This window comes from Gorilla gorilla, chromosome X (assembly GCF_029281585.2).
Source record: "Gorilla gorilla gorilla isolate KB3781 chromosome X, NHGRI_mGorGor1-v2.1_pri, whole genome shotgun sequence".
Classification (NCBI taxonomy): Eukaryota; Metazoa; Chordata; class Mammalia; order Primates; family Hominidae; genus Gorilla; species Gorilla gorilla.
In genome coordinates this window covers 113,159,808-113,173,779 of record NC_073247.2, presented here as the reverse complement: position 1 = coordinate 113,173,779, position 13,972 = coordinate 113,159,808, and the positions used below count along the sequence as shown (strand labels likewise).

Genomic DNA, 13,972 nt, shown 5'->3' with positions numbered 1-13,972 from the left:
CGTCTCTACTAAAAATACAAAAATTAGCCAGGTATGGTGGCGAGCTTCTGTAGCCCCAGCTACTCAGGAGACTGAGGCAGGAGAATCACTTGAACCCGGGAAGTGGGGGGTGCAGTGAGCCAAGATCACGCCACTGCATTCCAGCCTGGGCAACAGAGCAAGACTCCATCTCAAAAAAAAAAAGTTCTATTTCCTTGAATAAAATTTTCCGAAGTTTAAACTTTAGGAATAAAACTATTAAACCCGTATTTACTCATCCAGATACCCACCCCCCTTGTTGAGATTCTCTCCCAATTATCAAAATGTGTAGCATATTTAACTACCAAGAGCTAAACATCATTAAGACTGAAATGTATTAAGGATGTATAGGCCAGGCACGGTGTCTCACGCCTGTAATCCCAACACTTTGGGAGGCCAAGTCGGGCGGATCACGAGGTCAGGAGATGGAGACCATCCTGGCCAACATGGTGAAACCCCCTCTCTACTAAAAATACAAAAATTAGCCAGGCAGGTGGCAGGCACCTGTAATCCCAGCTACTCCAGAGGCTGAGGCAGGACAATCACTTGAACCTGGGAGGCAGAGGTTGCAGTGAGCTGAGGTTGTACCAATTGCACTCCAGCCTAGGTAACGAGCAACACTCCATCTCAAAAAAAGAAAAAAAAAAAAAAAGATGTATAATTTGGAACTGTTAAGAGGCATTTTAAAGAATGGATATTTTGTCTCTTAAGATTCTTCCACCGGGGGGGGGGGGGGGGGGGGTTTGGCCAGACCTGGTGGCTCACACCTGTAATCCCAACATCTTGGGATGCTGAGATGGGAGTTTCACTGAAGGCCAGGAGTTCCAGACCAGCTGAGTAACAAAGAGAGACACCCAACACAAAAACTAAAATTAGCCAGGTATGGTAACAGGCACCTAAAGTCCCAGCTACTCAGGAGGCTGAGGCAGGTGGACCACTTGAGCCTGCAAGCTCAAAGCTGTAGCAAGCTATGATCCACACCACTGGCACTTACGAGAGGGAGACCCTGTCTCAAAAAAAAAAAAAAAAAAAAAACTCCACTGGGGGGTTTCATACACCAGAAAACCTATTCTTTGTAGTTATTTTGGTATGATAAATATATCTACTTTAAAATGTGAGGGGGAATGTCAAAATGTTTAAAAGAGTTTAAGACCAAGTCCACAGACAATGTTATATATGTTACAGTGTACTGTGTCTGGAGAACAATGCCAAAATTCTTTATTAAATTAACTGTTATAACAAAGATCTGACACTTAACTCTTAGCAAAGACATCTCATATTCACTATGAACGTGTTACTGACTTCTCCCTATTAGCCTGAAATGTGTCTACTCACATAATAACCAATAACCATCGCATAACGACAAACTGCCTCATAAGGCCCCTAGTGATTGAAGTGCCAAATTAGAAAATTGCAACATATGATGTGAACTCAACCAGTCAGCTTCAATGCAAAACAAGTAGTACCAGTAAGAGGCATAAATTTCCCCACAAGCGGAATTGTATTGATGGCTCTAGCTTATTCCCTCCCAAAAGATGAACGGCAAACAAATGAAGTGAACATAAACTCAAGATTTTATTGTCTTCATAATAAAAGATGACACTTAGAACTGGATCACTTGGCCCTGTAACAGAACAGAAAAAAGTTGTTTTGTATTTTGCCATGAACTACTGCCCCATTAAGAACATTATCTGTTCCTAAAATACTCACCATGCTGTTAAGCTGCCTCATTCTTCCTTTCCTCCTTGTAGCAAAAGACCTCACATATCTTTAGCTACAGATCTAATATTTTTAGAGGATTACCCCTGAGCTCTATGCCACAATGAATAGATGTTCACCTTTTCAAATAATAAAGCTATGAAAAAGATTGCACCTTCCACCCATAATTATATACCTTTCTCTTCTTATCTCCTCCCAGTTCAAAATGCTTGCATCTTTTAATAGCCAGCATTCTCTTAGATCTGCAGTTGGGCTCAACGCACTCAAGCCTTAGCACAATCTTCTTTGTAGTTTTAGCCTGAAAAAAAATTAAATTAAAGCCTTAATAAATAACTACAGAAGATCACTTTCTTCAAAAATGACTACTTTAAGTACTATTTAAAGCAAAGCATTGCAAATGAATAGTGGGGCAACTATTCATTTGCAATGCTTTGCTTTAAATAGTACTCAGTATACTCTTAAGCCATAGGGAGAAAATAATCTAAAAATCAGTGAATTTAAGAGAAAATGTGTAGAACTTGTGGGCTAAAAAAAATAAAGAGAAGGCTGGGCACAGTGGCTCATGCCTGTAATCCTAGCACTTTGGGAGGCCGAGGCAGGCAGATCATGAGGTCAGGAGTTCGAGACCAGCCTGACCAACATGGTGAAACCCCATCTGTACTAAAAATACAAAAAAATCAGCCGGGCATGGTGGCACGTGTCTATAATCCCAGCTGCTTAGGAGGCTGAGGCAGAAGAATCACTTGAACCCAGGAGGTGGGCGGAAGTTGCAGTGAGCAGAGATGGCACCACTGCACTCCAGCCGGAGCAACAGAGTGAGACTCCATCTCAAAAAAAATATATATATATATATATAATATATATATTATATATAAAAACATTATATAAAAATATATATAATATATATTATATATAAAAATATAAATATATATAAAGAGAAAATGTGGTAATAGCAAAGATGGCATGTCATCCAGTTGTCATCAAGTTTGAATCCAAACCCCATTCAGATCAAACATCCTAGAGCTTCCTATCAAATGGGCAACTCATCTTGCCACCCTGAACTTGTGGCCATTCAGCAGCTCTGCATAGTTCTTTAATCCCAACAGTTTGTGAGGCTGAGGCAGGATCACTTGAGCCCAGGATTTTTAGACCAGCCTGGGCAACATAGTGAGAAACCCATCTCTATAAAAGATCAATAAATTCTAAGACTACCTACAATTATGTCTAGAATTTATGTCCATTCAACTGAATTATTTAACTCAAACTACACTCCCCACTAATCCTCAACTTTTTTTATTGTTCTTTTTTTTTTTTTTTTGAGATGGAGTTTTGCTCTTGTTGCCCAGGCTGGAGTGCAATGACGTGATCTCAGCTCCTTCTCCTGGGTTCAAGCAATTCTCCTGCTTCAGCCTCCTGAGTAGCTGGGATAACAGGCGCCCACCACCACGCCCAGCTAATTTTTTCTTATTTTTATTAGAGATGGGGCTTTCATCATATTGGACAGGCTGGTCTTGATCCCCTGACCTCGGGTGATACACCCGCCTTGGCCTCCCAAAGTGCTGGGATTACAGGCGCGAGCCACCACGCACGGCCTTGATTGCTCCTTTTACCTAAACAACAGAACTATTGTTTACAAGTTTTCTATTTACCAAAAAATTGCAAACATGCTCCAGAGTTCTTATAAACCTTACCAGTTTCTCATCTTACATCAGTATGACTCATTAACAAACCAACACTGATGCCTTATTAACTCAAGTCCATACTTTTTTTCTGATTTCCTTATGTTTTCCTAATGTCCTTTTTCTGTTCTAGGACCCCACCCAGGACACCACCTAACATTTAGTCATCATGTCTCTAGACTCCTTTGGCTGTGGCAATTTCTCAGACTTTTTTGATGACCTTGACAATTTCAGCACTACTGGTCAAGTATTTTGTAAAATGCCCCTCTTGGGATTTGTTATTTTTCTCATGATTAGATAGGGTTATGCATTTTTAGGTTAAAGTGTCATTTTCATCACACCTTATCAAGGGTATATATCAACATGACTCATGACTGTTGATGTTAACCTTGATTACCTGGCTGAGGTAGTGCTTGTTAGGTTTCTCCACTGTAAAGTTTTATTGCATTTTTTCTTTGAGGTACAAACAATCCAATTACACTCTAAGTTATTTTAAAATATGTAACTAAGTTATTGACTTTAGTCACGCTGTCGTGCTATCAAATAGTTGGTCTAATTCATTCTTTTTTCTTTTTGTACCCATTAACCATCCCCACCTCCCGCCACTACCCTTCTCAGCTTCTGGTAACCATCCTTCTACTCTCTATATGACAAGTCCACTTGTTTTGATTTTTAGATCCCACAAACGAGAACATGTGATGTTTGTCTTTGTGTGCCTATTTCACTTAACATAATGATCTCCAGTTCCACCCATGTTGTAAATGACTGGATCTCATTCTTTTTATGGCACCATTGTGTATAGGTGCATTTTCTTTTTCCCTCTTTTTTTTTTTTTGAGATGGAGTCTTGCTCTGTCGCCCAGGCTGGAGTACAGTGGCGTGATCTCGGCTCACTGCAGCCTCTGCCTCCCAGGTTCCAGCGATTCTCCTGCCTCAGCCTCCCAGGTGGCTGAGATTACAGGCCCACATCACAAGCCCGGCTAATTTTTGTATTTTTACTAGAGACGGGGTTTCACTATCTTGGCCAGGCTGGTCTCGAACTCCTGACCTCAGGTGATCCACCCGCCTTGGCTTTCCAAAGTGCTAGGCACAAGCCACCGTGTCTGGCCGCGTATAGGTACATTTTATCCATTCATCCCAATGGACACTAAGGTTGCTTCTAAATCTTAGCTATTATAAACAGTGCTACAACAAACATAGGAGTGCAGATATCTCTTTGATATACCGATTTTCTTCTGGGTATATACCCAGCAGTGGGATTGTTGGATCATATGGTAGCTCAATTTTTAAATACTCAATTTCTTAATAAGCTTGCCCCTTTAGCCAGAGTTCTGCTTCTGCTAGTTTGCAGTTCTTAATAGGCCAAAACCTAGTTAGAACCTCTGTCTTCTAAACAAGTTATCCGAATGTGAAAAGGTATAAAAAAAGCATTCTTTTTGCCACCCTGAGATCAAACCACTTACTGCATCCAAATGAGCACTAAAGTCATTCCTTAATACTTTCTGGAGCTAAACTGCACAAGAAGCGAAGTGCCAAAAGAAATGCTGTGTTGGAGAGAATGCTCCATTCCAATCGTGCTAATTACTTCAAGAGTTAGCCAAATCACCTAAGGTTTGAGAGTAAACAGAAACTCGCTCAGCCTGAGAATGCAGAATTCAGGAGGCTAGCAGAAAGGCCTAAATGGCTATTCTATAAGAGTTTTAAGACTTCACGAGAACAGGTAGTTGACTGCAGGTTTCTGTGATGAGAAACAACAGAACAATTCTTAGTGCAACCAACAAGCGAGGATTCAAACATATTGACAGATAAGGAACAAGGCAAATGAAAGGATTTACGAGTGTACTCACACTTCAGTTCTTAGGAAAGCAGGGCACATTCCTCAATTTTTTGCCTCTTCAGAAGGGAAAGGATAAAAAATCGTAAACACTGAAATAGTGCAGTATTGTGGACCAGTCAGACATGAGTTGCATTCCCAGCTCCATCACCTACTAGATATATCAGTGCAGTGAAAACTTCGCTAAACTAACGCTATACCTATATCATGAAGTGTGTGGACTAGAGACAAGTGCATATCCTTACGGCAATTAACTGGGAAACGTCAAATAGTAACTACCACTCACCTTTTTCCGGAAAATCGGCTTAGTTTGCCCACCATAGCCACTCTGCTTCCTGTCATAACGCCGCTTTCCTGGGAAAACGAATTGGTATTTGTTATAAAATACTGAAGATCAGCAAGTAAGTCTTACAGGTTTTATCTTAATTTCGCAGCAGAAATATTAACGCTCAAGCCAGACGTGGAGGGAAAGAGACCCGGACTCGTATGTTATTCTACAACACAAATGTCACATTAACACCAAATTATGCGGAATCCATCTTACCCTGGGCGTACAGAGAATCCTTGCCCTTCTTGTACTGTGTCACTTTATGGGGTTGGTGCTTGCCACACTTCTTACAGAAAGTCCGGCGGGTTTTAGGAACGTTAACCTAGTAAAGAAACAGTTCAGAACGTGCAATGTTATTTGACCACAATGGCACAACGCCCTACCTTACCCAGCTAAAGCTGAGGCACTCCAGGACTCCTCATTACTTGCTACCTCTGACCACAGGGTGGGCCAGCCCCATGTGCTTCAAGCAGAGCTTCCTCCCTCCGTCGAGCCCCAAAGAGGGAAGAGACCTTATTAACTCCACCCCCGGCTAACTCTACCTCTTTGAACCCATCACTTCAATTCCTGGCCCCGTAGCCCGGTCCCTTTAGGGTTGATCCCGGCAAGATTGGGTTGCTCTAGTATATCGAGTCCACACAGGAGCCTGGACCCATCCCGGCATAGCACGGGCGACGAAGGGGGGGGAAGATTAAGCTGGATGTTACTCGGCCCCCACCAGCAAGTCCTACCATGCTTGCGTGAGCGCTATCGGCACGGAAAGAAAGAAACCGCGCGGCAAACGGAAGTATATAGGAGGTTCCCGATCGCACTTCCTCATGGGAGTCGGTAGGAGCAATCATAGAGTGTAAGGCTCAGCGCAGCGCCCTCGGGCGGCTGAGAGGACTCAGTTCGGAGCCGCGGGCGGGAGCTTAAGGAAGGACTCCGCCTAAAGCGTGGTCAACTCACCCCGACTTCCTCCCGCCCCGCAGCTTTCAACGTTTCGTCACTTTATCTCTTTTGGTGGACGCTGCTACGTAGTGGCGTTCAGTGAAGGGAGCAGTGTTTTTCCCAGATACTCTGGCCTCCCCGTCCCCGAGGGAAGCCAGGACTAGGGTCGAATGAAGGGGTCCTCCACCTCCACGTTCCATTCCTGTTCCACCTCAAGGTCACTGGGAACACCTTTCGCAGCAAACTGCTAATTCAATGAAGACCTGGAGGGAGCCAATTGTTCCAGTTCATCTATCACATGGCCAGTTGGTCCATTCAACAAATGGTTATTGGATGCCCATTATGTGGCAGGCACTGTTCCGGGGGAGGGGTACAGTAATCTAATAGGCTTATAAATGTACAATTATGAACTAAGTACTTTGAAGAAAAGGAACAATGATTGGCATTAAAGCAGCACCCTTCTGTTGAGGGAGTAAGTCAGCAGCTCTAGGTTCTGAAAAGTGACAATGAAATTGTTTGGCTCCTGTAATAGCAATCATCAAGCCTAAAAGTAGAAAGTACCTAGCGGCTCTTCCCTTCCTTGCAAACCTGGCAGAAGGCATGTACTAGGTCTCAAGAGAGTCCAGCATAGAAAGACTTCAGGGTGCTAAACATTTTAAATAGATTGTGTCATACAATTCTCACAATAATTCTAGAAGACAGCTGGTACTATTATTCTCATTTTACAGATTAAGAAATTGAGGCTGTAGGATGTTAAACGATTTGCCCAATGTCAACGGTATTTAGTGAATCTAGGATACAAACCCAAGTAGACTGACTCTAGAGCCCGCGTTCCTTTAACATTATAAAATATTGCTGTTGTGGCCTGGTAATTATAATAGCTAAAAAAATTATGGCGCACTTACTATATGCCAGGCATTCTCCTAACCACCTTACATACTACCCCTTTTAATCCTGACAGCAACCCCAGGAGGTATATACCAGTATTAGTATTTAACAGGTGAGGAAACTGAGGCACAAGAGATGTTAAGTTTACTTACCTGAAGTCACACAGGTTGTTATTTTTTTGTGGAGCTGGAATTTGATCCTAGGTAGTCTAACACTATAGCCTTGCACTTAACCACTACATCATACAAAGGAAGCAGGGGCATCTGCAGTGTAGAGGATGGTGAGGAGACAGAATTGGGCTGAGACACAGGAGGAGGTGGCAGTGGAATAGGGGCTGAAGAACCGTGAGAGTCTGGGGTATCTTGCTTGCACAACCCTCCAGGAACACGCGTGGGACCTGAGCTGACACTCTGATCACCCCCTTTTTTGTTGGGTGGTCTCTGGGAATGAGATAATAAATATATTACCACTACCTGCTACATTTCCTGAAAATTTCTTTGCCAAACTTCCAGCATTTTCTTTTTCTTTCCAGATTCTTAAGCAATCTCACCGGCCTTTAGGGGTTTATGTTAGTAACATGGAAATATGAAGACCGTGAACATGACCCCTCTTCATTTAATCAACCTTAGTTCTTTCTATCATACCTGGTGTTATGTGGCTTTGTGGGGGTTTTGCTTGTTTTTGTTTACTTAAAAATATTTAATTGACAAAAATTGTTTATATTCAAGGTGTACAACATGATGATTTGATATGTGTATACACTGTGTAATGATTACCACAGTCAAATTGATTAACACATCTATCATCCATTACCATCCATAGTTACCATGGGGGTGGTGAGGACACTTAAAATCTGCTCTCTTATCAAATTTCAATAATACAGTATTATTAACTATGGTCACTATATTGCACATTAGATCCCCAGAGCTTATACATCCTATAAGTGAAAGTTTGTACACCAATGCTGACACTGAGGTGGGAGGATCGCTTGAGCTGTTCTCTGTTTTGGACATGCTCCTGCTCATTAATTTCCCCTAAGACGAGGCACTCAGAACTGAATGCAGGACTCTAGGTGTGGTCTGGCTTTGCAGAGTAAGTGGCATGTTACCTTCCTCTGTCTAGATATTTTACTTCCGTAAGGAAGCCTCAATTTCACCTTGGCTTTTCTGGAAGCCATGTTAACTGATGACATGCCTTTTGATTACTATCAGCAAAAACCCCTGAACCATTTTCACAAATGCTACTGCTACTCCACTTTCTCCTGGAGTCATTTGAAGTTCAAATTTGGGGCCCAATTATGAGACATCACCTTTAGCCCCGGTAAAATACACTTTGTGGAATTTGGCTTCTCACACCAGATAATCAAGATCTTTTTGGGAACTAATTGCCTTCTTCTGTCATCCAGTCTAGCACACAGAGCCTTGCACCATTCATAGACTAACCGGGCTACTTTTTATATTTTCCTCAAAGATCATCAATAAAAATGCTGAACAGGATAGCACCAAGAATAGAACCTTATATTGCATTGGGAATCTCTTCAGGTGACACTCAGCTGTTTATTTGCACTATCTGAGTACAGTCTTTCTGTCAGTATGGATGAGTGTGCTAGGGGAGTGGTCATGGGCAGAGGGTAAAGAAAAGCCTACGTCTACTTGCTCTTTTCCCTTGTGCTCCTCTCTCTCTCTTGTTTAGCTCTCCCATTGGATGCCTATCACCTCCCAGTCCCCACCCCAAGATGGATCTTGAGAAAGGACAGGGCATGTGACAACAAGTGGCATAAGACTGAAGAAAAGAGGCTGGGCACGGTGGCTCACGCCTGTAATCCCAGCACTTTGGGAAGCCGAGGCGGGTGGATCACGAGGTCAGGAGATCGAGACCATCCTGGCTAACATGGTGAAACCCCGTCTCTACTAAAAATACAAAAAATTAGCCAGGCGTGGTGGCAGGCACCTGTAGTCCCAACTACTCAGGAGACTGAGGCAGGAGAATGGCGTGAACCCGGGAGGTGGAGCTTGCAGTGAGCCGAGATCATGTCACTGCACTCCAGCCTGGGCGACAGGGCAAGACTCCGTCTCAAAAAAAAAAAAAAAAAACTGAAGAAAAGAGGAGGGAAGATGAATGCCTGTGGCCAACCCTCAGCCAGGTGAGTGGAACAGCTATTGGGGGTGACTAGCGAAAGGATAGACGTTGTCAATAAAGTAAGGCAATCATACAACACATGCTGTCCATCTGTCTTGTGCAAATGTGAGTATCAACCACTCTATCATCAGTCTACAAATACTTTAAATGTTTTTATTTAAAGTCCTGTTGATGGCTGGGAGAGGTGGCTCACTCCTGTAATCCCTGCATTTTGGGAGGCCAAGGCAGGAGTATCGCTTGAGCCCAGGAGTTTGAGACCAGCCTGGGCAACATAGTGAAACCCCATCTCTACAAAAAGTAGAAAAATTAGCCCAGCACAGTGATGTGTGCCTATAGTCCCAGGTACTAGGGAGACTGAGGTGAGAGGATCACTTGAGCCCAGGAGGTGGAGGCTGCAGTGAGCCATGATCACGCCACTGCACTCCAACCTGGGCTTCAGAGCAAGACCCTGTCTCAAAAAAAAAAAAAAGGTCCCAGGGCCTGTTGGGGCTTGGGGGTGAGGGGAGGGATCTTAGAGGATGGGTCAATAGGTGCAGCAAATCACCATGGCACACATATACCTATGTAACAAACTTGCACCTTCTGCACATATACCCCATTTTTTTTGTTTGCTTGTTTGTTTGTTTTTAGACAAAATAAAGAAAAAAAAATAAGGTCCTGTTGACTTAAAACTTCGGATGAAATTGTAGTGGGACCTGTGATCTGTTTCTACATTAGGATACAGTGCCTTGGGGCAAGGAAATATGGCAGTGCCCGAGGTGTCAAGGTGGGCAGGCAGATCAGTCAGCAGGGGCTCCACCATCATGGTCTGTATTCAATACTGGCTGCATTTCCTAGGAGAATCCCTGGGAGGATCATTGCAGTTGGAGCATAATGTAGGGGGCCCCTGAGAAAACCTCCAGGCTTCAAGTGACATACCTAGTCTGCTTTACCGGTTTACAGGACTCAAGAGAGAGGTGGACATTGAGAGTTAATCCCTGAGGCCGAATCTTAAATGGAGAAAGTCAACATCCACAGAAAATGGGGAAGGGCACAAGTATTTCTGTGGGCTTATATTCCGACATTTTTATCTGTAGGGGAAAAATGCTTTCTTAGAAAATGACTCAGCAGGGGGAAGTCTTGTCTCTACCTCTGTCTGGTTTTGTCCTTTGGGGTCCCTTCACTATCAAGTTCAACTGTGTGTCCCTGAGACTCCTCTGCCCTGGAGGACAGGAAACTCGAAAAACGCTCTTCCTGGCCAGTCTCTTTGCTCTGTGTCTGCCAGCCCCCAGCATCTCTCCTCTTTCCTGTAAGCCCCTCTCCCTGTGCTGACTGTCTTCATAGTACTTTAGGTATGTTGTCCCTTTACCTCTGAGAGGATAGCTTGATGACCTGTCTGCTCAGGCCAGCCCCATCTAGAGTCTCAGTGGCCCCAGTCATGTTGAGAAAGGTTCTTTCAAAGATAGACTCAAGATAGTAGTGTCAGAGGTCCCAAGCAAATGAAGGGCGGGGACAGTTGAGGGGGTGGAATAGGGACGGCAGCAGGGAACCAGATAGCATGCTGCTGAGAAGAAAAAAAGACATTGGTTTAGGTCAGGAAGCAAAAAAAGGGAACTGAGTGGCTGTGAAAGGGTGGGGTTTGCTCAGACTGTCCTTCCTCTCTGGACTGTAAGAATATGTCTCCAGGGCCAGTGTCTGCTGCGATCGAGTCCCACCTTCCAAGTCCTGGCATCTCAATGCATCTGGGAAGCTACCTGCATTAAGTCAGGACTGAGGTGGGTCTGGGGTATGGCAGGGGCTGGGCAGCAGCAGCAATGTACCTTGCTTGGGACCCCTAAAAACCAAAGAGACAGCATGGCTGGTGCCATTTATCAGCTAGTGGAGGAGGCTGACGGAGGGTGGGAGTGTCATCAGCACAAGGCCCTGGCAGTCCCTTCTGGTGATTAGAGAGGCCGAAAGGGTCCTTTCCGACAAGTGCTGAGGGTGGGCGGAACAGGAAGAGAAAAATGTGACATGAGGTGACCATCCGAACAGGTAGCAAATGTTAGAAAGGGGTACCTCTGGCAAACTTAGTGGAAAAGTAATATTGCAGGGAGCAGTCAGATAAAAACAAGCCCTTCTGTCAAACAGTGCTTGAAGACTCAATAGGGATACATGGGTCAATGAAGCCCTTAGAAAAAGAAATACTAAGAGGCAGATTATCTGAGAACATGGTAAAAGCTCACGCTCCACGTTATGAAGTTGACCTTTGTGAGCTAGGGAAAGGCCTGGCTAGGCCAGGGTGTAGGCTACCTGCCTTGAGCTGTACCAGGCCAAATGTCGCCAGGGTCAGAGCTGGCTTATTAAAGGACTGTGTGGAAGCTGTGCCAACCTCGTGGTAACAATGGGTAAAAGACTGGGCCAGGAGAAAGCAGCCTCTGCCTCAGCCCAGACAGTGCAGCCAACCCTTGAGGTTGTGGCAAAGGTTTCTCCTCTTACCATTGCCCTCCATGTGCATGGCTTGCTTTTCTCTTGTTTTCATTATTTCTCCTTTCCTTTCCTCCTCTCCAACCTCCTCCTCTTCCCACTCATCCTCCTTTCTCTACCTATATCCCCTCTTCATTATACCCTCCTCTATTCTGTTGATTACCAGACCCTGACATACAGTTAGCACTTAACAAATAACTGCCGAATTGCATTGACTTTTTCTTGCTCCTTTCTTCCCCCGCTCTTTTCCCTTTTCCTTTCCCTTTCCATTTCCTCCTCCCTGCCTGCCTAGTACCTTCCCCATAAGGTGGTTGTGAGCAGTAAATGTGCAAATACATGTAAAGCTTTTAAAACAGGGCCTGGCAATAGTAAGTGCTGGATCTCAGTATTTGCTATAATTTTTACTCTGCCTCAGACCTGCCAATGTCCCCCAGAGGGCCTACCTAGAGCAAATAATACGACATTTAGAATAAAAGTGATTGGTGACCCCAATCAAGACATCCTTGGATAAGTTTCCCAGACTCCAGCCTCTCTGGAGCCTCAGGTATTTGATAAAACAATGTCACTTTCCAAATAAGCCACAAAATGCGAATACTCATGGCAACCTAAAGCATTATACCCAAACAGTGTCCCTTAGGGCTTGTCCTGTCTATTCTGACTCCTTTTATATTCAAACTATTTAAACTGCTTGCTTGTGTTGAAGTCCAAATTTCCATTGTATATGGCTATTGATGTTTTTGTTTGGAATTTTTTTTTTTTTTTTTTTTTTTTGGACACGGAGTTTCACTCTTGCTGCCCAGGCTGGAGTGCAATGGCACGATCTCGGGATCTCAGCTCACCGCAACCTCTGCCTCCCGGGTTCAAGCAATTCTCCTGCCTCAGCCTCCCAAGTAGCTAGGATTACAGGCATGTGCCACCACGCCCAGCTAACTTTGTATTTCTAGTAGAGACGGGGTTTCTCCATGTTGGTCAGGCTGGTCTCGAACTCCCAACCTCAGGTGATCTGCCTGCCTGGGCCTCCCAAAGTGCTAGGATTACAGGCGTGAGCCACCGCACCCACCCTGGAATTCTTTGTAAACTCCTTATGGTGCGAACTAATGTAACTTTCCATCCAGTTATGGGGGATTGGTGCAATTTTAAATTATCACTATGATTTGCTATTTCCATTCGAGCAAATTTCCTATAGAGTTTCCTTTCAGTGGACTAGACCCATATCAGGAAGTGACTTAGGTATAAAGGGAAGATACAGCTTTCGAAAACCAAAGTTTGGGTGTTCTCCAAAGAGTTATCGGATACCCCCTTCTACCCCCACAATGATCTGATTGCTGAGATCTGATTGCTAACTACTGAAAATAAGGAAGAACTAGAATTTTCAGTGACACAGTGCTCAGCAAGAAGCTAGAAAAGAGGCCTTGACATATTTGACTCCAAAGCTACTTGGTTATGCATGAAGCCATCTGGGGAGGGGAAGGAGGAGGGACAACTCCTCTGAGGACCCTGAAACAATTGGGCCACGTGTGACTTTCAGTTTCTATGGAGATTCATGTGCAGTGGCTGAGGGCAATGTGAGAGCATTGGAAACCCAGAAGCTTTAATACCAGGCTCTTCTCTCCGCTCTTAGAAAGTTCTCACAAGATGTCTTTAGGATTATATTGGTTATTTGAATCTCAAGGAGAAGCTCCTCTCACTGCCCTACCTCCCTGAACTGAAAACAAACTGTAGTCTGTTAGCTCACCCTAGAAGAAGGAAATTCTAGAGTCAAGAGAAGTTAAGTTTTAGACAAGCTGGAAGTTGGAATATACTGGAGTTTAAGATCATTGACTCAATGAAAAAAAAAACAGATTTGTCTGCGGTAAAACCAGAGTTTTAAAAATGATTAGAAATGGACCAGAAAAGAGATAAGGATAATGAGAAAGGGGGCTCTCTAAAACTATTTGGAACTGAAATTGGGACAATGTTTCTGGAAACTATTTTGGCAGTATGTATCAAAATG

The 13,972-nt window shown here is 43.9% G+C and overlaps 2 protein-coding genes across 2 annotated transcripts in view; one reads left to right on the top strand and one right to left on the bottom strand.

Annotated features, from left to right (window-relative positions):
- Positions 1–1,574: 1,574 nt before the first annotated feature.
- RPL36A (ribosomal protein L36a) lies at positions 1,575–6,448 on the bottom strand. Its single transcript, XM_004064516.4, has 5 exons — positions 6,309–6,448; positions 5,794–5,899; positions 5,536–5,603; positions 1,913–2,035; positions 1,575–1,642 (listed from the first exon to the last, which is right to left on the bottom strand). Exons 1-5 carry the CDS (start codon positions 6,417–6,419, stop codon positions 1,622–1,624), a joined length of 429 nt encoding a protein of 142 aa, XP_004064564.1. The 5' UTR covers positions 6,420–6,448; the 3' UTR covers positions 1,575–1,621.
- Positions 6,449–11,158: 4,710 nt separating this feature from the next.
- The window catches only part of BTK (Bruton tyrosine kinase), a 36,857-nt gene continuing 34,043 nt past the window's right edge, over positions 11,159–13,972 (top strand). Inside the window, exon 1 of the mRNA XM_019019211.4 lies at positions 11,159–11,288. The gene's annotated coding sequence lies outside the window, so the exon portion shown is untranslated. The remainder of the gene's footprint in view (positions 11,289–13,972) is intronic.

Coding starts and splice junctions, on each gene's coding strand:
- RPL36A (XM_004064516.4), bottom strand. CDS start 6,419: ATGATTGCTCCTACCGACTCCCATGAGGAAGTGCGATCGGGAACCTCC. Junction 5,604..5,793: donor GGATTCTCTGTACGCCCAGG/GTAAGATGGATT, acceptor TCGTTTTCCCAG/GAAAGCGGCGTTATGACAGG. Junction 2,036..5,535: donor AGCCGATTTTCCGGAAAAAG/GTGAGTGGTAGT, acceptor ATTTTTTTTCAG/GCTAAAACTACAAAGAAGAT.